The sequence below is a fragment of the Uloborus diversus genome, chromosome 8, assembly GCF_026930045.1.
Source record: "Uloborus diversus isolate 005 chromosome 8, Udiv.v.3.1, whole genome shotgun sequence".
Taxonomy (NCBI): domain Eukaryota; kingdom Metazoa; phylum Arthropoda; class Arachnida; order Araneae; family Uloboridae; genus Uloborus; species Uloborus diversus.
Genome location: NC_072738.1, coordinates 35,804,089 through 35,829,581, shown reverse-complemented (window position 1 = coordinate 35,829,581; position 25,493 = coordinate 35,804,089). Strand labels below are relative to the sequence as shown.

Here is a 25,493-nt window from a genome sequence, read left to right as displayed (position 1 = left end):
ATGAAAAACTAACATAAATGAAGAACAAATTACAAAGAAAATTCATCATACAGCTATTTTGAGTCTATAACAAAGCCTCTTCATCACTGCAAAAATGTTCAACACATAACGAAAAATTGTGATAGAATACAGCCTCAACCACCTGGACACTGGTATACATACCAAATGGGTCTGATTAGAAGTTGATCAATAGAAATGCAGGGCAAGTAATAAAAACCAACCAATTACAAGTCAGACCAGGGAGCGTAAATAAAGCAGAAATCACCAAGAAAATACAGCATATAGATATTTGAAGGCAACAATGGAGCCTCTTCATTAGTGCCAAAGCAAAAATTTTTAGCTCTGATGAAGAGGCTTTGTTTGAAGTAGTTATGTGCTGTATTTTACACATAACAAAAAATTGTGAGAGAACACAGCCTGAACCACATGGTCACTGATATATATATATACCAAATGTGTTAGAGTAGAAGTTAATCAATAGAAATACAAGACAAGTGATAAAAACCAACCAACCAAGAAATTATAAGTCAGTCCAAGGAGAATAAATAAAGCAGAAATCACCAAGAAAACTATTTAAAGGCAACAATAGAACCTTTTCATCAGTGCAAAAGCATTTTTTTTTTTATGCTGGAGAAGAGGTTTTATTATAGCCTTAGTAGCTATATGCTGTATTTTCTTGTTAATTGTGCTTCCTTTACTTTGGTTTTTCATTTCAATCATATTCTAGCAGAAAGATTATTTGACCATTTTTAATTTGTAATACCTTCTTTCAAAACGTGTTCTTCGTGCAGCGCGACTTCTGGTATCATCCTCACTATCAGTATCCCAGGAGTCTACTTCCATCCTGAACTCAATATCTCTTCCAGGGTTTTCAACAGTTGTTCTAACTCGAGGTGTAGGCTCAAACGCAGAGTTGACTAGATCCCCCGATGGCACCCTAACTATGCGATTGAAGTCCGAGTTTGGTTGAACAGAATCCAAAACGACGTCTGTTTCGCTTTCAGAACTTGATTGTGGATCTCTTGTGGGCTCAACGTTTTCAGAAGGCTGAAGTTTAAAAATACAAACAAATTGACATCAGGAAATATTAAAGCTTATCATTTCATAGCATTAAGACAAATAATAAAAACAATATCTCCTATACAGTGAAACCTCTTTTAGCGGCCGCCCCTCCGTTCCATAAAATTTCGGCCATTCAGAGGGGTGACCGTTTTAAAGGGTTTTCGTTACAGTTGCAATCTAATTTCTATAATACATAATATACCCAAATCTAACATATAAAATGAAGTTTGGGACTTACTAAAGGGGAAATAGTATATTATTTAATTTATTGTTCACATTTTTTGAAGAAAGAATACCATTTATGTGACTTTTAATTTTTTTACTCTTCTCCAACAAATGTTTTCAAATTCATTTTTCAGTTCAAAATCATTCTCTAACCGATTTATTTATTTGTCATTGCATCTGAATGTCCTATCACTTTATCTATTATCCCCAAAACCATTTCAATTGAGAGTTGAGTTTGCTGATGATTACAAAACTTATTAGTAAATTGATCGTCAAACAAGGGAAGAATTAGTGCCTGAATGGCATAAAAATGTGTTTGATCAAAAACGTTAATAATGCACACTGCAAACTGTTTAGTTATTCTAAGCCAACCCCAAATTAATATTGGATTTGATTGAAAAACGCTTATTTTTGCTGACTCGTTAACCAGAAGACGTTCCTCTCAGTTATCAATGCACTCCATTGCAGTTGCGTGCTAAAAAAATTTGACATCATACTCTATTAATTCTCTCGCTGATTTTCCGTACTCATATTGCTCAGAATTTCATTATGTTGTTCGAGATTCATTAAAAAGATCTTCTACAGTGTTGTTTGCAACCCAAATCACACAAGCACACTGACTAACTAATAAAACAAGCGTGAAGGACATGTTTACTCCCAAATTATTGGAGTTTGTTAACACCCAATAAGACCTTGAACTGAAGGCCAAATTGGCTGAAGCCTCCTTACTGTATGGCTGTAGATTAGAAACAGAAAGTGAATACATTTCCCTAAAAAATTAGGATGGACCGCATACAATCAGCGACCAATCAGATTGGTTGGGTGGCCATTGATAAAGGTGTTTTTAACATAAAGTTTATGGGGCTAAAAATCCGTGCCGCAAAAATTTGACCATTAAGCGGGGTGGCCGCTTAAGAGAAGTGGCCACTCAAAGAGGTTTCACTGTATAAGAGATTGTGCAGAAATAGAGAATTGTATCCATTACTGACATACATAATTTACTCATAAACCTTTGGATGAAATTAGGAGAAACCAACATTATGATTAAAACACTATTAAATGCAAACGGTAAAGTATTATAAACAAGACTCTAAGATTAATATGAAAATAAATATTACTTAGAGATTTAGAAAGACTCAAAACAGCAAATAAATATGGAGCATATGACATGTTGCAGAAGCATCAGAAAATAAACATTTATGTGTGAATAGTATAGTGACATCAAAACTAATCATGTTACATTTTCAAGTCATGTGATTTTTCATCAACATGCCCCCACCCCTTTTTTTAAGTTATAATTTTTATTTGCTGAAAACTAGGAAAAATATTAGGAATAATCATAAAAATAAAAAATTCAAGTAGGTAAAATTTATAATTTTTAAGTTACAACAAACTTAGAAAGTATGAAAAAAGTGCTGAAACCTGTGATGGGACTGATGTAGGCAAAGATAAATCAGAGGGAAGATCAGGTAAATCTGACGCCGATTGCTCGAGCCACTGTCTTTCATTTGGTGTACTTGAGCTAGCTACATCCATTGTTATGATGCCACTACTGACCCCTTCGCCAGAATAATGAAAATTCATCATAGGCTCTGCATGGTGCCTGAAAAAGGTTCGAGTTTGAATTAGTTTAATCGCATGCCAGATATTAAAAGGAAAATGCTTTTCTAAACAGGTGGTATGAATTCCCAAAGCTATACAGTAAAGCTTGGGGGGGGGGGGGACCCTTAGAGGTCCTCTCTCCCCTCTCTCTTTGGTTAAAAGGAGGCACTTGAATACAACTAAAGTATTACTTTAGATGTGGAATAGTATTTATAGATTATAATTTTAACATATTGGAGCTTAAATTGAAGGAAAATAAAAACAAAAGACAAATGAACTAAACAAAATTTGTTATGATAATTTGTTTTAGGATATGAAGCAATGAGAACAAAAAATAATGCAGCATAAATTAATTGGATTGTGGAAAAAAAAGACGATTTTTTCAACCATCAAATTTAATCTTAACAGAATATAAGTTAGACATGCCTCATGTTTTGATTACTTGGTAAATACATACTTTTCTATTAAATCTTTCCTTCTAGACTCCAATTTTTCTTCAATGTTCTTGAAATCTAAGTTAACAGATTCAGATATGTCTTCTTCTTGCTGAGATGGAATATAATTCTCATTTACACCATAGCTGGGATCAGGCACATTTTTGGATGTACTTGGCTCAGATTCGGAAGAATTTGCTACTGCATGCTTTGACAAAGAATCATTTGTTGTTGCTAAAGTATCACAGACTACATTATTATCATCACAAGTTTTATCATTGGCTATATCTTGCTCTCGTTTTCTTTTGTTTTCACTGTCCAGTTTTGTGAACACTTTGTCTCTTACATTAAGTCTTCTTTTCCCTTTGTTTTCAGTATTGGGTTGTGCTTCCACTTTAGCTTGTGCAATTTTTTCAGTTCTATTTTTACTTTTCAAAGAGTCTCTTTCTTGTTCTTTATCAGGGACATTTGAATCAGATTCAAAGCTGGAGCATTTTGCTCCTCTTTGTTCTTTTGAATCTTCTTTACCCTTCTTTCTTGAAGCACCACTAGAAGATCCAGCTTCACATACTGGTTCACTTTCTTGGGCTGCTTGAGAGTTAGCTTGGACATCTGTAGCTCCATGAGTAGACCCCCACTCCCCTACAAACACATACAAAAAATACATTATTCACTATTGCATCAAAAAAAGTTTAGTAATTTTTAACTCATAAAATGATGTAGGTTATATTGGTTGAGTGAAAATGTTCGTGCAGAGGGGTAATAGATGCAGTTAGAAGTTGCGCAAAGTATTGCCATTAATACCGGCGTCTACGTAAGACAGATCGTTTGAAAGGTGAATTGTGCAGCTTTCATTTCAAACAAAATAATTTGTGTAGATAAAAACTGTTTCGAGAAAGATTACTTTCAAAATGAATATTCATAAGGCGCATTTAGGGCATGTTATGCTTTATGAATTTCGGAAGAGAACAAAACGTTGCAGCAGCCATAAAAACATTCAAGAGTTTTATCAAGGTCAAGCATAAGCTAAATGAACTGTGAAAAAATGGTTTGCAAAATTTCGCTGCAGAGTTTAACCTTGAAGATCAGCCACACTCAGGTCAAACTTTAGACATTGGTGACTATACTCAGTAGGTTACTGCTCAATAGCCAGGGCTAAGGCAGAAACACATGAAATACACCGCCAGCTCAGTCAGTTCCAGCCAAGGACTGCAGTTTCGTGCTTATTAGCACTCATCAGCCCGGCATAGGAAGTGACTGAATGGGAGGTGGAAAACCTCTTAAGGTAGCCAAGAGTGCCAATAGCTACCAGTTTGTTTGTCATGGCGCAGACTGCGCCATTTAAATTTTTAAGGGGGTGTTTTAAAGGGTACTTCTTCTTTTGGGGGTCTTCGCAATTTGGAAGGGGGTGCACCCTGGCTCTTAGGGGGGGGGGGTGCACACCCCTGCTAGTGACCATCACCCTCAAGTAAGGGAAAAGAAATACTTGTAACCTGCAGATTCATGCTCTATGAGAAGTTGCCTTCAGAATACACTAAGCCATGTGGGTAAACTTTGAAATACTATTTTTTTTTAGAAAACTCCTCTTCAAAAGAAACTAAAAAGCTCAATCCCTGCCAAGGTTATAATATTTATTGTCTACTTTTTATTTTACAAAAATAGTCAGCATTACTGTTCACATCTAATCACATAACCCAAGAATTCTAGAGGTACTATTTGGAGTTATGATGTATAATGATAGTTTGGAGTTGTTTAAATCTCTTATCCTACATTGTAGCATTCAATGCAACATAATCATAGAAGGAACTCTGGATTTGTGACATATATCCTCATTTAAATAATTTTTCACTTTCCTGAATTCCATATTCCGTATCTTCACTTGAGTTTTTTGATGAACAGTTCAAAAAAAATAAATAAAATACAAATTAGCAAATGAAAAGAGAAACTAAATAATAATTACCATGCTCGTTGTCATTAGTACCTTCATCAGATTCAGAGCGTGAGAAAGCCTGGGAGGATTCAGAGGAAGACTGTGATACTTCAGATCGGGAGGAGCGATTTCGAGATGAGTCGTAGAACATTCTAGTGAGTATGTCCGTCATTCTCCTGACGAGGCTAAACTCGTGTGAAGAATCCTGCTGCGTAGAATCACCTGTAGATTTTTGAGCATAAATATTAATTATTTACAAACAAAAAAAACATACAGTGACTACAAGTTATTAACCAAGTACAACAGAAGCGATAGCAAAGCTCTGATAACAAGATACATGGTACTTTTGCTTGAGGAGAGAGGAATTATGTTGGCACTAAGTCAAGAACAATAAGCATCTTATTAGCTAAGCAAAAAAAAAAAACCCTAGCTTTCCTTGTTCCTATTTTAACAAATGGAATTGTTTTTATCCCTGATTCATCAGATTTGATCAGAGAAAGACTATGGGAATGTCATTTGTTGAGTGCACCATTATTAAAGTGTTTTTTTAGTACAATTAAAATACTATATTTTTACATCATCAGCATCATTTATTTCAACTTGAGTCACACTCATCATAGTTAACTCCCTCAAGTCAACACTTTTATTGAGCTAGTGATGCTCAACCACCAGTGATGTTCCTATCAATTTTTCAATACTTAGAGTAATCCATTATGCACAATATGTGTATGCGATTATAAGGCATTGATTTATTAAGTGTTAAAAAATATTAAAAAACAAGGTTACTTGTAGGAAAATATGGTTAACATTTTTGCTTTAGGAAAATTTAAAAATGTGATAGTAGAATCTGAATTATAAATGAAATTTTTTGAAGCTTTAGGGTATACGCTATAATTCTAAAAAATGTTTGACCCTATGGGAACACCACTGTCAACCACAGCACTGTGGTATGTGGTGTACAATTCTTGATATGTGCCACCACGGAGAATACCAGGGGCCCGGAGCTAGAGCACTCTGGAGTTGTGCTTTAAATAAACCTGCATAAGTTGACCACTTGCAGTGCACAACTTTAGTTGTCAACTTATAGAGGTTGAATTATATGATATAGATCTAATTCTGTGCCTGAAAATAGCAGGTCAACTTAGACAGGTGGTCAACTTACAAAGGTGGTCAACTTTATAGGTTTTACTGTACCTACAAATTTGTAACAGGGTAAAACTTCAGTATAGCAAATACCAACACAAAGAAATATTAACTTCAACCAAATAAAAATTCAGCTCCATTTCTACTATCATTACGCTGCTTGAATTCCATCACAATGAAATTCTCGTTAAGTTTGCTGTAACGAAATTCTACTGTAGTACAACAAACAAACTTTAACAAAATTTACACTTATAAAAAAACACACTAATTGAAAATACGTTTACTATTTTTAAAACATTTCTAATACAAGTAATGAGCACCGTAGAATGGCACAATTATGCGCAATAAAAGTTCACAAAAACATTAAAAAAAAGCAGAAAAAAGTTTAATAGTAATATTTAACTTGCCTCTGGATTCAGCTTCTGGCCTAGCATTAGGGCCAGTATCAGACCAATCACCACGAACCCTTAACCGCTTAACAAGAGGACGACCGAGAAGAACACCAGAATCCTGTTAAATTATATAACAAAAGATTTTCTAAAAATGCTTGAATAAAAATTTAAGACACACTGAAGGAGAATTCTAATCACACATAAATCCTTTTTCTTTCCCTTCATTAAATTCGTTTCCAAAAATACAAAATGTTTGTAATTGAAACAAAATTTTTTAAATCAATTTTTATTGTACCATTTACCGACCTGCCAACTCTTTTGCATTTTCCAGAAGCATTCTGCATTTTAACCCTATATTTCACCATTCTACATCTACATATATGTATAAATGGATGCATGTGGGGGTGAGTATATGTTCTTTATACAAATTCACAGTTCATGTTTGGCACAGAGGTCCTTTAATGCTCCGAAATTCACAGATGCTTTTCTATTCTTTTCTTCTTTTTTTTTTTCCAAATTTAAAACAATCCAAAGAGGTTTAAATTTTGAGTCAGAAAATTGCTTTTTTTACACGTTGCCAGAAAATTTTCCTTTTATTTCCTTTTATTTAAGCCTGATTGTTGAACATGTATCACTTGACACAACTTTTATTTTCAAGCTAGACCAAATTGAAGTTCATTCCACAAAAACGATAACAGATGCAAATTTATTTCATGATTTTTTCAATTAACAAATACAGTGCCTCCAAAAAATAAACCAACTCCTGTCAATATGTTGATAAGACTTAATAACCGGAAGGTCATTAAGTTAACATAAGTCATCATTTAACTACCCCATACCCTTGGTTGACAGCACCTTGTCCAAGTCTAAACATGTTCACAGACAAATTTATTACTTACACTGTCAGATCCATCTGATGAATTACGAGACAGCATCTTCGGTTTCTTATCTAAATTATCCTGTAAGTAGGAAGAAAAATCAATACATTTCATTTGAAAATTATCAAATGAACTAATAACAGATAACATAAAACAAGTCTATCATTCCTTTTGCCATCATTCAAATCTTTCAAGGGTGCTCATATAGGGGGGCAAGTGGGGGCTTAATCCCTACCCCCGCCCCCAGAAATTAGAACTTCCTTGCTTTCAGTATTTTTTTCTTTGCAAAAATGTAAAAACATTTCTTCTCCAGCCGTTAATGAATAATTTATAAAAAATGTCAAACTTTAATACTCTAATCTGCACTGAAATCGGTTTCTATGAGGAAAATATCCTGCTAAACCATGGGGAAAGTATCTGATACCCCCCCTTAAAATTTTGCATATGGGCGTCCATGCGTTCTTAGGGTTCATACACTTGAGGTGAAAGAAAATTCCCTGACTTTTCCAGGTTTTCTAGGTTGTTTTTTAGAAAATTCCAGGTTACTCGCTTCATTCAAAATTAAGTTGGAATAGCAATTTTTCAAAATAATTAAAATTGTTTAAAGTAGTAATGAGGAAAAACTAAAACTTGAAGAAAAAAAAATCTTAGATTTTTTTTTCTTTTCTCTCTCAAAATTTTAAGTTTTCTTAAACATTTTGTTCAAAATCGTTTTAATTCGTTTACTACTTGTTGAAAACAGAGTAATTTCAACTTATGTTATCGTTTCTTCAATGTCACTTGTCATGCATAAAATTATAGCGTTTTGTTGTAGTCACGCAGCAATCTTTTAGCATACACTTTCAGTTTACACTACTTCTTTTTATTTTCTTATTAGTAAATAACACAAAACATATTGAGCAAAATACAAAGCTAAATTTCAGTATAAATATGATTAACTTGTTGCATCGATCGGCATACCATATAATGCATAGTAACAAAAATTAACATCCGCCGATCATAGGCCAATGCCAATAATCATTTTTGTTTCTTCCTTTCGCATATTAAAGGATGCTGACATTAAAAGTTCAATTTTTCGTTTCCGAAAGTAATAGTTAATTTTCAAAAATTCTTAACTTTTTGTACATTTTGTTACTTTCAACAGTTTACATTGGTATAAACATCCAATTCTGTTTTTGGAAGTTTACGTCTACTTCCATAGTGAAAACGACCAAATATGGTGACTAAGTCAAAAATTTAATAAGTAGATTTTTGAATTTGTAGCATAAAAGTAGTTATAAATGATTAAACAACTAGGATTTCCCAAGCAAATTATTTAAAATAATAATAATTAATAATAAAAAACAATTTGCAGCCTATTTTGTGTGTTTTTTTTTTTTCATTAACTTGCAGTTAAAGAAAACATTTATCGTATATACTCGCGTATAAGTCGAGAAATTTTGTCCAAAAAATGAGATCAAAGGAAGGGGGGTCGACTTATATGCGGGTCGAATTTTCCGAAAATTTTTTTCCGATCAACGAGAGCTGGGAAGCTACGAGAAATGCCGATGTGCGGTTACAGGTAGTTGCTCATAAGTTGATCGTGTGAAAAAGTAAACTTATTCAAAAATAATAAATAAAAAAACCTAAATAATACACATAAATAAAGATAATTTTATTCCTCTTTATTAAGGATCAAATCAGCGATTAACGAATTTCGTGAAACGTATGAAAATACTTATCGTCAACAGTAACGCCATTCAAATAATTAACTGCTATACTTTTTGTTTTAAGAGTGGCAACATACTTGCTTAATCATATCTTTTCAAAGCACGTGCGCACTTCTGCCTCCTGGTTGTGATCACTGAGGTTGTGATATCATTGACGATTCTGCAGCCGCCGATGTATACGATGACGGAAGCGGACTTTAGTGAACTTTTTTTGCGTCCGACTCGGAATCCGAGTTCGAAGGCTTTTAGAAATGTTTTCCTACTTAATTCCTATTTTATTTGTAAATAAATGTGCTCATTATTTTGAAATTTCTTTGAAAATAATTCACGATGTTTTTGGAAAGTATGGGGGTCGACTTATACGCGGGTTTTAGATTTTTTCTGGATTTTTTCTCTGAAGAAGGGGGGTCGACTTATACGCGAGATCGACCTATACGCGAGTATATACGGTAATTCTGCTTCATTTTTGGAAACTTGAGCATTTGGATCGTGTCTACTTCCATCTTTTGAATGACCAAAAATGGCGACTACGTTTCACACGTAGCTGAAAAAGAATTTCTGATAAAAAAAACGGTTTTCCCCGATCGACCCTCCCATCTTCACATTGTGCTTTCAAAGACATAAATTGTCTTCTTTCCTATTGAGTTTGTGCACAATTCCTGCACCCGAGCAATTTTTTCCCTGGGAACTATTGACAGTCAAAAATGGCGGCTGCGGAAGTTTTTTCGGGCGCCACTTTTTTTTCATTTCCGGCGTTATTTTGCCTCAAAAGTTTTACAATTTTTCTAGAAACATCGATAAAAATGACGATTAGATCTCATACAACATAATTCCCTGGGAAAAAATAGAAAAAAAATTTTTTTGGGGCACATTAGGAAAATTCCCTGACATTTTTGACAATGTCATTTTCTCTGACAATTCCAGGTTTTCCCGGAGCATACGAACCCTGGTTCTTTATAGAAGTACTATTGAATGGGGCAACTAAATCCATTAATAAAAATGGTAAAATTAAAGAACTTTTATTTATTACTTGGTTCTCATTTGTAACACATCATATGATCAATAAATTCAACGATTTTTCAATTCCTTTGAAGAGACAAGATGTTTCTATTTCTATGTTAGAATTCTTACACAATCATTTATCTGTGATTCAAATCATAAGGAATACTTTAACACTTGGATGTATCTCCCGAACCCAGTTTGGGCAACGACTATGTGCAGGTTTTTTTTTTTTTTTAAATCATCGAACTCAGTTTGAGCAAAAGAAAAATTTATGTTTCTGTTTTGTGAAACCCGAGCTGAGTTCGTTTCTACTAAGGATACTTAACTCAATATTTTCCTAACTGATAGCATTAGTGATTTAAGTTTTTTTTACCCATTACGACTTCAAAGAGTGCGGTATGGGCTTGTGTATAGTGCTGTGTTTTGGGATATACCATACTGCAAAAATTTATGTATTGAAAATCATATTTTTGTGGTTTTGTTTCATATTGTACTAGTTATATTTTGCTAAAAAAACTTCGTCTAATTTGCTCTAATTGAAGAAAATGTGAGCGTTAATCCATTTCTTTTTATGTGTGCAAACATTATAAATGCAACAAAAGATTTATAAAATTTATGTATTTGAAAACCACATACAGTAAAACCCCGCTAATGCGGACACTAACGGGACAAATTTTTTTGTCCACAATACAGGGGTGTCCGCAGGACAAGGGTTTAATATTCTTATTCGCCTTGGAATCGGGGAATTAAAAATTGTCTGTATAAGAGGGATGTCCACACTTGAGAAGTGTCAGTTAGGAGGGGTCAGGTAGTTGTGTTTTTATATTATACTAGTTATATTATATTTTGTTTAAAAGTTTTGTTTAATTTGCCCTAGTTGAATGAGATGTGTTTGTAACCCATTACTTTTTCATGTGTATGTAAAAATTATAAATATAGTAGTTATTGCATTTAAAATTTTATATTTGTAACGAAAAACAATTTTCTAACTTTTATAATATTATAAAGAACGAAAACAAACGGACAAAAAAATTCCTCATTGTTCTGAAATAAATGTCACGGACACAGAAATATGCTTATGTAATATTAATATGTTGTCTTCATTTAGAATTAATAATTTTACCTTCCATCATTTGCGGTTTAAAAAGAAAAAGAAAAAACTATCTAGAGTATCACTGTGCCAATAACTTCCCTTTTCTCACATTTAGCAAAGACAAAGTAATTATTGAAACATGAAATACTTATAGGAAAAACAAAAACTTTTGTTAAGAAATGAAAATCACATAGTGTTGCTTTAAAAAGGTGATGTGCAAGTAACAGTAGCGACTCGGAAGAAAAAAATACTTAAATCACGGACATGCGATTGTGCTGAAAAATCAACACAAAATAAAAAATGATTAGAACTAAAAAATGTCTAAATTATCAAACATGATACAATGAAGGGAATAAATACCTTTGCAACAAAGAAACCATAAAAAACAATGTATCACTTTTTATTTGGCTTTTAGTTTTATTAACTGTTGTTTTCTAGCAATTTTTTTATTAATTTTTTCTGTTCGTTTTGTAATTTTTTTTTTGTTTACTTTTTTACCATTTCTTATGTGGTAAGAGCTAAATTGTTTTTAAATATTTAATTCTTAAAGACAGAACTGCATTAAAAAAATCTTACCCTGACATCAAACAAATATATATAGTCCGAAGAATAGCTGACTAACATCTCTTGTCCATCAGAACTGTAGCACAAGGAAGTTATTCTTCTGGTTTGAGTAAACTCTGGCACCGTGAAGCAGGTCATTAAAGCTCGAAAACTATTATTCGTACCTAAAATTAAAATAACATCAATGAGGCCTATGATCAGTAACATTTTGAGAAATGAATAAAAAACTGTCTTCTTTGGCAGAAAAAGGGAGATTTGATGAGGTGTTTTTCCCATTTTGATTTTATTTGGCATTTCTCAGAATTCCCTGCAATAGTATTCTATGTCTTTCCAAGGTTGTCTAATTCGCAACCTTTAAGCTTTTTTTTTTTCTTTTTTCAGTACCTGCCTTTTTTTTTCTCCTTTTTGCAAATAACTTATTTACTCATAAAATGCTTCTAATTAGTTCTAATTAGTAAGTCTGAAATAGACAAATAGGTTGGAGGCAGATGTCGTCTTACTGAAGCTGAGAGCGCAAACAAACTGGTAGCTACAGTAAATTTAGCACACCAGTGAGAGTCTGCAACAATGATGCATTTTAACTTATTAATTGGAGGAAAAGATGTTGGTATATTGCATGTACGAGAACCTTTATTTTTTTAATTACCTGAGCTCACAAAAATAAAAAGAATTATGAACTAGCAATTATCTTTCACAATATTTTTTTAAACAGTATATTCATTAACCACATCGGCATTTGCTTTGAATTTAATACAGCACAGATTTGAACATGACAATAGGAATGCTAGAAAACTTTCACTCAAAACGGGATAATTTTTCAGGAAAGGCAATAGAAAATTTTATTCATAACTTAAAAACCTAGTTTTGCATTTTAACACTCATGTAACGTGAAGGCAAAAAACTTATTGAGATCACACTATTGCAATGAAAGTATCCATAATAATTTTAGCTACAGGCAGAACTGTAGTTTGGGGAAAAAGCGGAGGGACCCAATTCCCTGAAATATATATTTTTTAATTAAAAACAATGCAAATGTAATGTAAAGTGGGTTCCTCCCAAGCCCCAAGGTGAATCCCCCAAACATTTTTCCCTCCAACTGGAAATATCTTGAATAACTTAAAAAGGAGTGCAAATAAAGATACTGTTGATGGTTTTATATTCAGGGCCTGATTGAAATATCATGGGTCTAAGGCCAAATTGCTTTTGGGGGCCTCTGTATTCAAACTTTAAAATTTTAACCACTGGCTAAAACAATTTTTGCCATTTGGGAGCCCCTAAATAGCGGAGGCACAGACCTATAGGGCAAGGGCCCTAGGTCACAGCCTATTCAGTAATCAGGTCCTGTTTTTATTTGTATTAACTATTAGTGCAGAAAGAAGAAATCAGCTTAGCACACCTAATTCTGAGTTTACTGCCAATTTCATTTTTTTCAAGTTAGAGCCTTCTTTCATTGTGAGTGTGATGTAAAATCATTCAGCCACTAATGAGTAAAATGTATAAATGTGTTAGCATTTAATATCTTTGAATTTTAACTTTCATACATTTTTTTAAAAGTAATTTATATTCACAAGTTTCACATTTGTCCTTGAACAGAAACTATATTCAATGAGAATAAGTTCAAATATTTAAAAAGAATTCAAAGCACAGAAGTGAAAATACAATACAGTGAAACCTCCCTTAACGGACACTCCCGAATAACGGACACCTCTAATTAACGGACATTTTTGCAAGTCCCAGTCCCTCAATATAGGCCACTCCATGTAATTCACTCTGAATAACGGACACTCCGAATAACGGACAGTTAATTCACAAAAAATTTCCCTTGCGATCGTAGCACTTCCGTTTTTTTTTTTCTTTTCACAGAATATCTTAGTGACTGCTTGCATTACAAAGCTTTTGATCCTCCACAACTGATATCCCCCCCCCCCCCCCCGTCATTTCCTTATCACTGTTTCTTGGAATTAAAAGGGTGGTAATGGGCAGAGGCAGCGATTGGGGCTTAAAAGTTGGGGGCAGAAAAAAAAAAAGAACTAAAAGGCATGGTACTTTTTGCGGGCAGCAAAAAATGAAAAAGAAAATAAAAGTCTTAATTTTGTAACGGCTAGTTTTGAGAGTATTGAAGCAGATAAGTGAAAACTGATGTCAGTCTAACAATTAACGTACGTTTTTCTTAAGATTTTAATGAATTTTGTACACAATAACTATTCAAAAGTTACGATAAAAAAGAGGAAATTGGGCGCTTTTCTAACTGGGGCTCTCAGAAGATGCAATTGAGCAGACCGGCGGCGGTAGTTTTCGCCTTTATGGCGCCGTGGTTTCGTTGGGTTGTTTAATTTTTAGACATGAAAAAGATTTGCCCATATTCAAGGTCATATTGCCAACTGTCAATCATGCATCATGCAATAGTGATACTCGAGATAAAATAAATAAATTAACCATAAAAAGTGTGTGTGTGGGGGAAGGGTTGCTCCGCCGAATCGCCGCCGTTGGTAATGCAATGTCAAACTGTTTTAACTGTTTACTTTAATTGATTAAATGCTTTTTAAGACCAGTGTGTGCTGTCAGTATACCTTTACTAAGAAAAAACAGATTAATTACACTTGACGTAAAATGTAGTAAACCTTTCGCAATTGTTTCGATTGTGTTCTAAAAAGGGAACAACAGCCCATTTTGAAAAAGGTAAATTAAGTAGTTCCTCCTAAAAGCGGACACCTCCCAATAACGGACAAAACTTCTAGTCCCTTGACTGTTCGCTATTGGGAGGTTTCACTGTAGTATAAATAAGAAAACAGAGCACGTACAAATGTATATCTAGCCCAGCAGAAGATTACAGGCTAAAAGCTAACATAAGCATCAATGCTGTCACAAATAAATTTGACATGAGTTGGAAAAAAACAGATTGACTATTGGGTTATGTAAATATTTAAATACAAACTAGCCTGCAGTTTGAGTTGAAAGCATCCTGCGATCATATATACGGACGGAAGCATCACCACATCCAACAGCTAGTTGATAAGGAGAGAGTGGATTAACAGCCAATGATGTTACAGGCGATCGACAATTGATTAAAACGTCCTGCATAAAAACACAGTCTTAAAAAAATAATGAAGAATGAAAACGAAAATACTTTTTACAATTACAGTAATTTCTGTATAATTAAAACTGTGGATACAATGGAAAATTTTCTTAAGTCCTAAACAATTGTAACACCACTTTAAAATTATTTATTCTTAAGCCTTAAAAAGTAGAAATGTTCTAAGGATGAAAAAGACGATTAAAGAATATTTTCTTTTTAAGTTTACAATTTAAATTTCCTTTTACATTGGTTTAAATTGTTCATTGTTACAGTTCATTTATATTTTGCTTAAAATTTACGTGTATGGTTTACCAAATATTTCATTAATGACGAAAATTATTGCCAACAAATGAAGACACTCACAATGAACATAGCAAGCCATCATTTAAAATTTTTCACATTTTCAGTATTCATTTTATGTAAAATTATTTATTAATTTAGATACAACAAAATCTCCATCATTGAAAATTTTGAGAAACATTGATTTAAATCTGTCAGCTATAATTCATGTTTCATTGTGACATTACTAAGTACAGTGGCCACCACTTAATGTGAGAGTGGTTTATGTTATCAATTGCTTATTATTATTGAAATCGCACGTTCCTGATTGTCTCATATATATTCATATTTATGCTAAAATTATCACTTTACGTAATAATTATTGGGATAAAACACCTTTCTCTCCCCGACAAAAACAAAGTGGCTAAGAATTTTTGACGCAACAAATGACAAACAATCACAAATAAAATGTTAGGAAGTTCAGCACCACAGTTCAAAATAATAAAAGAAAATTTTAGTTATCTGTTCAAAATCTAAAACATTCATTTGTGCAAAAATCAGTACTATATGTAATGTATAATGCATTCCGTATATTGGATCATATACTTTCTAAAACTAATAACTAACTAATAACATTTTAATTTATTTTTTTCAAATCAAGTCTAAACATATTAAAGGAGATATTGTTTTTTGATTGAAAATAGGATATTTATGTTATATTTGGTCAAAAAAATGTTACTAAATACTTGAGGATATAAAATTTTGAATGATCTGATTTTATCAAAATTAAATTGATTTCTTTTGTTTTATACAATTAAGTTAATGTAAATTCTGAGAAGAATTTTTTTTTTTTTTATACTTCAACTAAATAAAGACCTTATGCATATTTTATTGGTTTACAATCGGGAGTTTAGAAATACTAAAAGCCCCACGGTTCTAGGGTTAAGGAATGTTGTTTTCATTCAATAAACAATTTTTAGAGTCTAATGTTGAGATTGTACTGAGAATTTTTGGAGGCTGTTGTCCTTATTCTAATGAGGGTTCTAAGGGTCTGCTGCTGCAATTGTGGGACAGTTGCCTTTATTCTTATGAGCCATTTAGCTACATTTCTCCTTCTTTATTCAGGAGAAAAAGACATGTCCAAGGGCTCCAGATTTTTTTTTCCCCACACAGATAAATGCAGTTGAGATAGCTCATGCAGTGCCTCGCACAATCTAATGGAATTGAGATTTTTAGAGGAGTGCCAACTTTATTTCTGAAGTTTACTTATTTGGATGTGAATGTTTAGAGACTAACATCCAAATTTTAATGAGAATTCACAGGGATTGTTAACATCATCATGATGGCCAACTTTGTACTTTTTTCCAAGCTAGGTTGTTGAGCATGCATCACTTGACAAAACTACTATTTTCGAAATAGACCGTGCAATGTCAGGCGACACAGCTAGTATAGAATAGATAAATATGCAATGAGCTTTTTCATATTATTTTGAAGTAAGCTCAGAATATAGACCTTAGATTGGTAAACTTCTCTAATTTTTTTATCTGTTTATTGTTATCAATCAGTTATTGCTATTAAAATCATTGTGCTCAAGGGCGCCAGTGGGGGCTCAAGCCTCCCCCCCCCCCTTAGTAGTAATTAGAACTTCCTTGCTTTCAGTACTTTTTTTCTTTGCAAAAATGTAAAAACATTTCTTCTCCAGCCATTACGGAATAATTTATTAAAAATGTCAAATTTTAATGACTCTAATCTGTACAGAAATCGGTTTCTATGGGGAAAACATCCTGGTAAACTATGGGGAAAATATTCCAAGTCCCCCTCCCACCCTTAAAATTTTGCATATGGGCGTCCATGATTATGCCCTAAAATGATCATATTATGCGGACTACTGAACATGTAAAGGTTCAGGTTATTTTAATACTCACATCTTTACAGTTATCTTTAAGACAGCATTGTTTTGTTCTAACATCAAACCACCTTACAGTTCTGTCTTCTCCACATGACAGAAAAGTATTGGGGTCATTGGGAACAGTTATTATTTCATATGCAGTTCCTCTGTGGCAGTTGAACTTATTATTTAAACTTGTCTCAGCTCTTCCTAAGTGTGAAAAAATAATGATACCATCACCAGAGCATGACACCACCTAAATTAAATAATAACATACATTAGGTTAAAGGACTTCAGAATGCTTGCACAGTAAGATTATCTACAAGTATTTTGAGGAATGTAGGGCAAAGTGAAATAGTTAAGATGACTGAGCTTAAATTAGTTAAATTAGAAATTTGTTTTGAAAATTACAGTATATAAAGAAAGAACACTGTATTTTATAATAAAACTTGCATTGAAACATTATTTTTTATTTTAGCAGTAAATTTGTGTCTTCAAAAGAAAGTGGAAAATGTTCACTTTGTTTTCATGGGGTAAAGTGAAAAATAAAATATTTTTCTAATAAAAAATTTCCTATTTGCTTGTAAAAAATATTTTTGATCAAATGAATCAGTAAATAAAAGGTTTGTTGAATAAATGAAAAGATAATAAAACTCAACAAACAATTAAATAAAGAAATCAATTAATATATATGAAGAAAAATAAATGAGTGAAGAAAAGAGTGAATGAATAAAAAAATAAGTGAATGAATGAATAAATAAGTGAATTACTAAATGGAGGAATGTAAATTAATTAATTAATAAATAAATAAGCAAGTGGTTTAGTAAATGACTGAAGGAGCAAACAAAATAAACTATTCCACTTTGCCCCGCATGTACTTTACTAATTTTGCAAAATATTCAAAATACAAATAAGCTTGATATTACAGTGGGGCGAAAACGCCAAAAAGTGCTTATAAATGGGGTTTTTTTCCTATATTAAACCAATTGAGGATTAATAAATTTGCACAGGCCTACCTCTTAGGCAATCAGAACAGGAATTTTAGAGCCCTTTGTGCATTACAAAGCTGAAGAGAGCCTTTAGAAAGTTGAAGAACCATGAGTGCGAGAATTTACAAAAGTTGCTTTTAAGCATTCTAGAATTTTTTTCTCTTATTAAAGTGTGTATATTTAATTTCTCTTGTGTCCAACGATAGTAATAAGACGAAAAAAATGAGTAATCGAATTCTCAAACCAGAAATCGGTTTTTATCAGCACCGAAAACTTCGGAATTCAAGGTCATTTTTTTCAAAACACTCTACAAAAAAACAGTCCTTTTATGTTTTCTTAGAAATTAATATTAATTAATCATTAATAGTCTGTAGAAAGACCCTGAAAAGGAATTAGCTGCGTAAACCTGCGAACTTTGGACCCTGAGCCCAAATAAATCGAAAAAACTCCATAGTAACATGCCTGAGTAAACAAACAAGCGAGAGAGGTTTAAAAACATTTTTAAGCGCTTTTTGGCGTTTTCGCCCCACTGTGATACGGCAGGATGTGTTTGTTACAACAGTGCAGCAAAATCTTTATTCAATGGGCTATGACAGCAAATGACTGATTCAACTGCCTTTACAACCAACACAATATCTCTTACAATTTCTTGCCTGGGCTCGGGACTATATCAGATGGATTCTAGATAGATGACTGGAAAATGACGGCTTGGTCAGTGCAGTCACAAACAACAATTTTAAAGCCACTTTCCGCCATTCATTCACCTAATCTACCTAAATGAAGATTCCCTTGCCAATGAAGTCAGGACATTAGAATCTATTACTTTATCTAATACCAGTTTTTTATGCCAACACAGTCAAAAAAAAATATTTAAAAAAAAAAAGCTCTGCCCAAACCCGTAGAAAAAATTCTCGCTGATGGAATAGAATTACAAGCAAGAAATTACAACAACAATAGCAAGACTGAGGACAAAGCATTTTAAGAGCATGAAGATCCTCCCTGATGGTGCCAGGACATATGAGGAATGCAAGCATTGCCCAAGCACACAACTTTACTCCAAACACCTTTTCAGCTGCTCTTCCATTGTTCTTGCCCTCTTCAAAATAGACAGTGACTGCGACATGGACACTTTGTACTCGGAGTCATTGACATTGCCAAGGCAGTTATTCCTGTCTTTGGTAATTTTCTCTTCTTTTTTTTTTCTTTCATTTCACCTTGCACTTTGCCATGTACAATAACAACATCTACGTAGATGTTTTTTTTGGATTTGATTTTTATGGATGCCAATGCATCATGTCACACGGAAACAAGTTTGCAATTGGATTGAAGAACATTCTGGACCGCTTTAACGATTAGCAACTCTGTTTATTTACTGCTGTTTTTAGTATTTATTCTGTGTTTTCTTTTGCATTTTTATCTTTCTGTTTTGCCTTTTGGAACATATTCACTGAGTAGAAATGGGTGTAATATGCATTATGAAAGAGGTAAAGAGTGGGAAGGGGGACAGGTGGATCTCTTGTGATTTATGTCATATGTTCTGCCTGTATAAGAGGGAAAATGAGTCTGTTTTTGAGGAGGATTATATTTGCACTAAATGTGCTGAACTCTCAGACTTAAGACGCTAGTTTTGGAAGCCCATTTAGCATTAGGGTGTAAGCCAGTTGTAGAGGGTATAAATGTTCCAGAGATACAGGGGGAAGTTTCAAATGAGGAGTTAGATTGGGAAACTAAGGGTGTAATTTTGGGGGACTCTATGGTAAGGGAGGTGGGTAACACAGTTGGGAGAGTAAAGCGTAAGGTGGCTAGGTGTTGTTTACCAGGGGCTCGGGTAAAAGACGTTAATATGGTTGCTGAAAAGAAGGGAGTATTGAATAAGGAGGACATGGTTACTTTGTGGGTGGGAACAAATGATGTAGGCCACAGTAAAAATGAGGAGTTTTCTAGGGAATGGGAATCCCTGTTGGATAAAGCAACCAGCTTTTCGACGAATGTCCAAGTGGTTGGTTTGCTTCCCAGGTATGGAGTGCATAGGAGCTGGCTAAATCAACAAGCGAGGTGTATGAACTTGCTACTGAAGTCAATTTGCGAAAAGCGCAGTATCAGGTTCATTGATGTATGGAGTCATTGTAAACGGGATTGGATTGCTAGGGATGGCCTGCATCTGAGCTCTACAGGGGTCAAAATGGTTAGTGGATTAATTTTAAGGGCTTCGGAGTCAAAAAACTAAGTTGGAATGGGGGGGCATGGTTCAAGCATCAGGTATCGAGAGAATGAAATTTTTTTGGGTATTGCTAGAAATGGAAATAAAGTGACGAACAAGAGTAGTAATGTTAACAATTGTAATTTAGGAAATTTCAGGGTGTTAAATAAAAGCAACTTAGGCATGCTTAAATTTTTCTATACCAATGTTCGCAGTATTAGGAACAAGATGGATGAATTGAAAAGCATAGTTATGGATGAGAAGTTGGATGTTATTGGAATTACAGAGACATGGGCTACCGAATCTGATGCAGAGTTATTACATATTGCTGGGTATAATTTGTTCAGACAGGATAGAGTAGATAAAAGAGGTGGTGGGGTTTTATTTTATGTTAGAGACAATTTTATTTGCAATGAATTGGTCATAAATGATAAGCCTACTGATATTGATATGGTTTGGCTGGAGTTGATGAGCAGTAAGGGCAAAAAGCTACGGTTTGGAAACATTTATAGGCCACCTAATTCAAACCAGGGACAAGATGAACAGATGTACCGTATTATTAGTGACATGTCCAGTAAGGGATCCGTTGTCATAATGGGGGATTTCAATTTTCCGGGTATTGATTGGAATAATTTTTATCCTGGTAATGGCAAAAAAGAGAAATTTTTAAAAGTAATTGCCGACTGTTTCTTAGATCAAGTTGTAACTCAGGGAACTCGAGAGGAGGCCATTTTGGATCTAGTTTTTTGTGACATAGGTAGTTTTGTTCAGGGGTTGAGTGTAGGGGAGCATATTGGAGATAGTGATCATAACAGCATTAGGTTCTGGGTTAATTTTGAAGTGTGCAAAAATGATAATTTTAGGTTTGTGCCCAATTTCAGAAACACCGATTTTGTTGCACTTAGGCAGGAAAGAGGTTTTTTCGTCAGGGTTGGAAAATAGTGACGTAGATCAGCAGTGGACGGAATTTAAGGATAAACTTGCTAAAACCGTTGGGGACTATGTTCCATTTAGGAGAAAAGGTGTTAGTACCAAAATTTGGCCCATGTGGTTCTCCAGGAGACTAAAGAAGCTCTTAATTATAAGCAAGCCACTTTTCGTAAGTTTAAAGAAACTGGTCAGAGTGCGGAGAGGCTCCAGTATGGTAAGGCAAGGCGAAATTTTAAGTATTTGGTACGGATTCAGAAAAGGGAATTGGAGCAAAGGCTGGCAGATGACATTGATGGGAACCCTAAGAGGTTTTTTGCTTACGCTAATTCTGGGAAAGCTCGAAACAGTCAAATTGGGCCTTTGGTTGATGAGTATGGAAATTTAATCCAAAACGATAGGGATATTGCAAATGTTCTAAATAACTTTTTTTCCAGTGTGTTTAACGATAACTGTATCTCAACAGTTGACACTAACAAGACACAAGCAATTATACAGCTTGAGGATTTTGTATTTTCCAGGGAGGAGGTTTTATTTCATTTGAAAAAGATTAAAGCAACTAAAGCTCCGGGACCAGATAATATCTATCCAAAAATTTTAATTGAATGTGCAGAGGAATTAGTGGATGTTATTTGGAATATTTTCAATGCTTCTTATAACTCGGGGACGGTGCCAGAGGACTGGAAGCTGGCTAACATAACGCCTCTCTTCAAGAAGGGGTCTAAAGGTATTGCTGGGAATTATAGACCTGTAAGTTTGACTTCGGTGATTTGTAAGATTTTCGAAACTTTGATCAAAATTAAGATCATGATGTTCTTAGAGACTAATAGTCTGTTGACTAGTTTGCAGTATGGTTTCAGGAAAGGTAAATCCTGTACTACTAATTTGTTCCATTTCTACGACAAGGTTACCTCAGCTTTAGATAACAAAAAATGTGTGGATGTTGTTTATATTGATTTTCAAAAAGCTTTTGACAAGGTACCGCATGTTGCTCTTCTCAGCAAGTTAGCTGACATTGGAATAGGAGGAAAAACTTTACTTTGGGTTAGAAATTGGCTTACTGGTAGGAAGCAAAGAGTAGTTGTGAGAGGAAATCATTCTAATTGGAGAGATGTTTTAAGTGGGGTTCCTCAGGGATCAGTTTTAGGGCCTCTCTTGTTTATTATATTTATGAATGACATCAATGAAAATATTTCTGGAAGCATGAATTGTTTTGCTGACGATGTAAAAGTTATGGGGATTGTCGAAAATGAAGAACAAGTAAAACAGCTGCAAGAGGATTTAGATCATATTACTAAGTGGGCAGATAAATGGGGTATGGCAGTTAATGTAGGGAAATGTCAAGTGCTACACTTAGGTCATGGAAATAAGCGTATGAGATATCGTCTACAGGGTTCAGTCATAAATCAGGCAGAAAATGTTATGGATCTGGGTGTCTTTATAAATCAGGACTTTAAGTTTAGTCAACAGTGCAGTATTGCTAGTAACAAAGCCAACAAAATGCTTGGGTTCATCAATAGATCTATTTCAAACAAAGCTAAGAAAGTTCTTCTGCCTTTATATAGGAGTTTAGTAAGACCTCATTTGGAGTATGCTGTTCAGTTTTGGTCGCCTTATCTGAAGAAAGATATTTTTGTATTGGAAATGGTTCAAAGAAGGGTAACTAAATTAGTAAGGGGACTCTCAGATTTAGATTATGATACCAGACTTAATAGGCTTAACATGTATAGCCTGGAGCAAAGGAGAGTCAGAGGGGACATGATTCAGTTATTTAAATTTATCAAAATGAAAGATGTAAATGGATTAAATTTTTGCGGGGAAAGCAGGACAAGGGGTCATTGTTTTAAGCTATTTAAATCTCAGGCTAACTTGGAAATCAGGAAAAACTACTACTTTAGCAGGGTCGTGGGCACTTGGAATAGCTTACCGGAAGAGGCGGTAATGAGCAAGGGAGTGGATAGCTTTAAGAGGGCCATTGATCTTCATTGGGGACTAATTAATTGACTAGGACCAGCCTAGCTGGGCCCAGAGCCTGTTGCTGGTCATCACATTTGTATTTGTATTTGTATTTGTATTTACGGGAGGTAATTTGGAAGTCAGTTTGAGCATAAATATTAATCTGGCAATGTTTTTGCAATTATGGAAGTTTATAGCAGCATGGTTCAATATTTTTTGAAAAGGACTTCCAACAATTTGTTGGGCCTTTGCCACATTGAGTTGTTGCACTTTGGCAAGCAAAATAAGGTCTAATGTGATGTTTGGTGGTATTCCATAACTTGTATCACCTCAGTGTAAATTTACCTAGCATTTTCTAACTTTCGTGACATTTAGTGAACAAATTCGTTACTAAAAATACTAACAGTAACATCATTAAAAGACTTCTCATTTTTATGCAAATGTGAACATATTTAAATTTAAATTCACTGTTACAGCTTTAGCTGACAAATATTTTAAAGTATACTCTCTTTTACCCAGAACTTTTGACTAACCAAAGTTAGTTCAGTTTCAATCATTTTGGTCGATTGAGGTTCTACTGCATGTAATTCAAAACATCACCTTTTGTAGTTATTTGGTAAATGTGTACATGTTCTAGTCCTGCGATTTCATGCAAGCCATTTTCATGTACCCTCTCTCATCCAGAATTTTGGTCCGGTCCCAATCAGTTTGGTTACTTGAAGCTCTATTGCAAAGGAATTTAACGAGAGAAGTAAAAACTGGAGTAGTTAGCCTTATCTAATGCTAAATATATATATTTTTAATCATAACATGCTATGACTATTTTTTTCACAATAATGCTTTTTTTCTAGTTTAGATGCTAAATGCTATACAAACTATTGATGGAAGATCATGTAAAGTGTGTTTCAGCATTGATGGCGCTCGGAGGAAGAGTCAGAAACATTGAACTCATAGGAAATGGGGAGGGCAGTAACCATGATAAGCAAATCAAGACTTCAACAATCTGTAATTTATCAGGGATTTAGGTGCCAGTTTTCAATTTAAATTTATTTATAATTGCAAGCAAACAATGACGTTGCCTGAAAAAAAAACCTTGTTTTGCCAATAATTGAATAAAAGCAACCCATGCTTGTTTTCAACCGCTCTTGAGGTGAACTCGTACAAGGCAAGGCGCCATCAATCCTGAGCAGCACTGCACACATCAATTTGTTTACCTTTGTATCATCTGTATTCGGTAGAAATTTTGCACTAAATATATTTGCTCGATGGCCAGTTGGTATGACAGCCAGAACCTGAAAATAAAGATAAAAATAAAACATTATTATAATTGTATGGTATCCAATTTTGCATAGTTTGAAATAGGCTAGAATGATACGCCCAAGCAAGAAATACATTTTTGGTCAGTTTAAATGAGTTTAATAATGTACATTATTTAAAAATATAAGATTATTGTAAGATTTTCAAAACAAAAAGAACTTGCTTAATTTTAGAACCACTATTACACCAGCAGGGTTGATACGAAATATTTCTGGCCTGTCTGTACTTGAATAGGGTCAAGATTGTTCAATGGATTTTTATGAAATTTGGTAGAAATTCAGATTGGACTTCAGTGCTAGTCTATATATGCACTACAACACATTTTTAAAAAAATACAATTTTGTTCTGTTTTATTTCCAAAGCAAACTTACGGAAATTCACTAATACGAAGACGTGAAAATTAGTGCAAAAATATTTTCATCACTTGAAAGCTTGGATTTCTTAAGAAGTCCAAGAAAAGCTTTTTATTACGGCATAGTTTATGAATGACCAGGAGAGAAAACATCAAAATTAATACTGCACCCCAGAGGTAAACAATCGTAACTAGCATATGCAAAGACAAAATTATTCAGGATCTTAACTAAAACTTTTATTGAAATGGCATCTGATTCATCCCTGCAATAAAATTTCAATTTAATGTGGTTATTGGAATTTTAGTGCAGTGTAAAAGATGGATCCACTCAATTATCAAAGATGACGGCCTTGGCAATTTTACCATTTGCAATTAGTTATACTAGTTACACGTCATGCAACTAGTTATACATCATTATTTCCATTTGCAACTAGTTATACGGGGTTCTGAACTTATGCATCAACGAAAAATAAAT

At 33.9% G+C, this 25,493-nt stretch overlaps 1 protein-coding gene across 2 annotated transcripts in view; it reads right to left on the bottom strand.

Annotated features, from left to right (window-relative positions):
* Positions 1 to 25,493, bottom strand: part of LOC129227235 (DDB1- and CUL4-associated factor 6-like) — a 53,021-nt gene that overhangs the window by 9,690 nt on the left and 17,838 nt on the right. For both annotated transcript variants that reach the window (XM_054861744.1, XM_054861745.1), the window contains exons 4-13: positions 24,564 to 24,641; positions 17,315 to 17,533; positions 14,974 to 15,109; positions 12,047 to 12,198; positions 7,688 to 7,747; positions 6,804 to 6,906; positions 5,284 to 5,475; positions 3,347 to 3,965; positions 2,710 to 2,890; positions 764 to 1,047 (exon numbers count right to left, since the gene is read on the bottom strand). In XM_054861744.1, the coding sequence (XP_054717719.1) occupies positions 764 to 1,047; positions 2,710 to 2,890; positions 3,347 to 3,965; positions 5,284 to 5,475; positions 6,804 to 6,906; positions 7,688 to 7,747; positions 12,047 to 12,198; positions 14,974 to 15,109; positions 17,315 to 17,533; positions 24,564 to 24,641 (2,024 nt within the window). The remainder of the gene's footprint in view (positions 1 to 763; positions 1,048 to 2,709; positions 2,891 to 3,346; positions 3,966 to 5,283; positions 5,476 to 6,803; positions 6,907 to 7,687; positions 7,748 to 12,046; positions 12,199 to 14,973; positions 15,110 to 17,314; positions 17,534 to 24,563; positions 24,642 to 25,493) is intronic.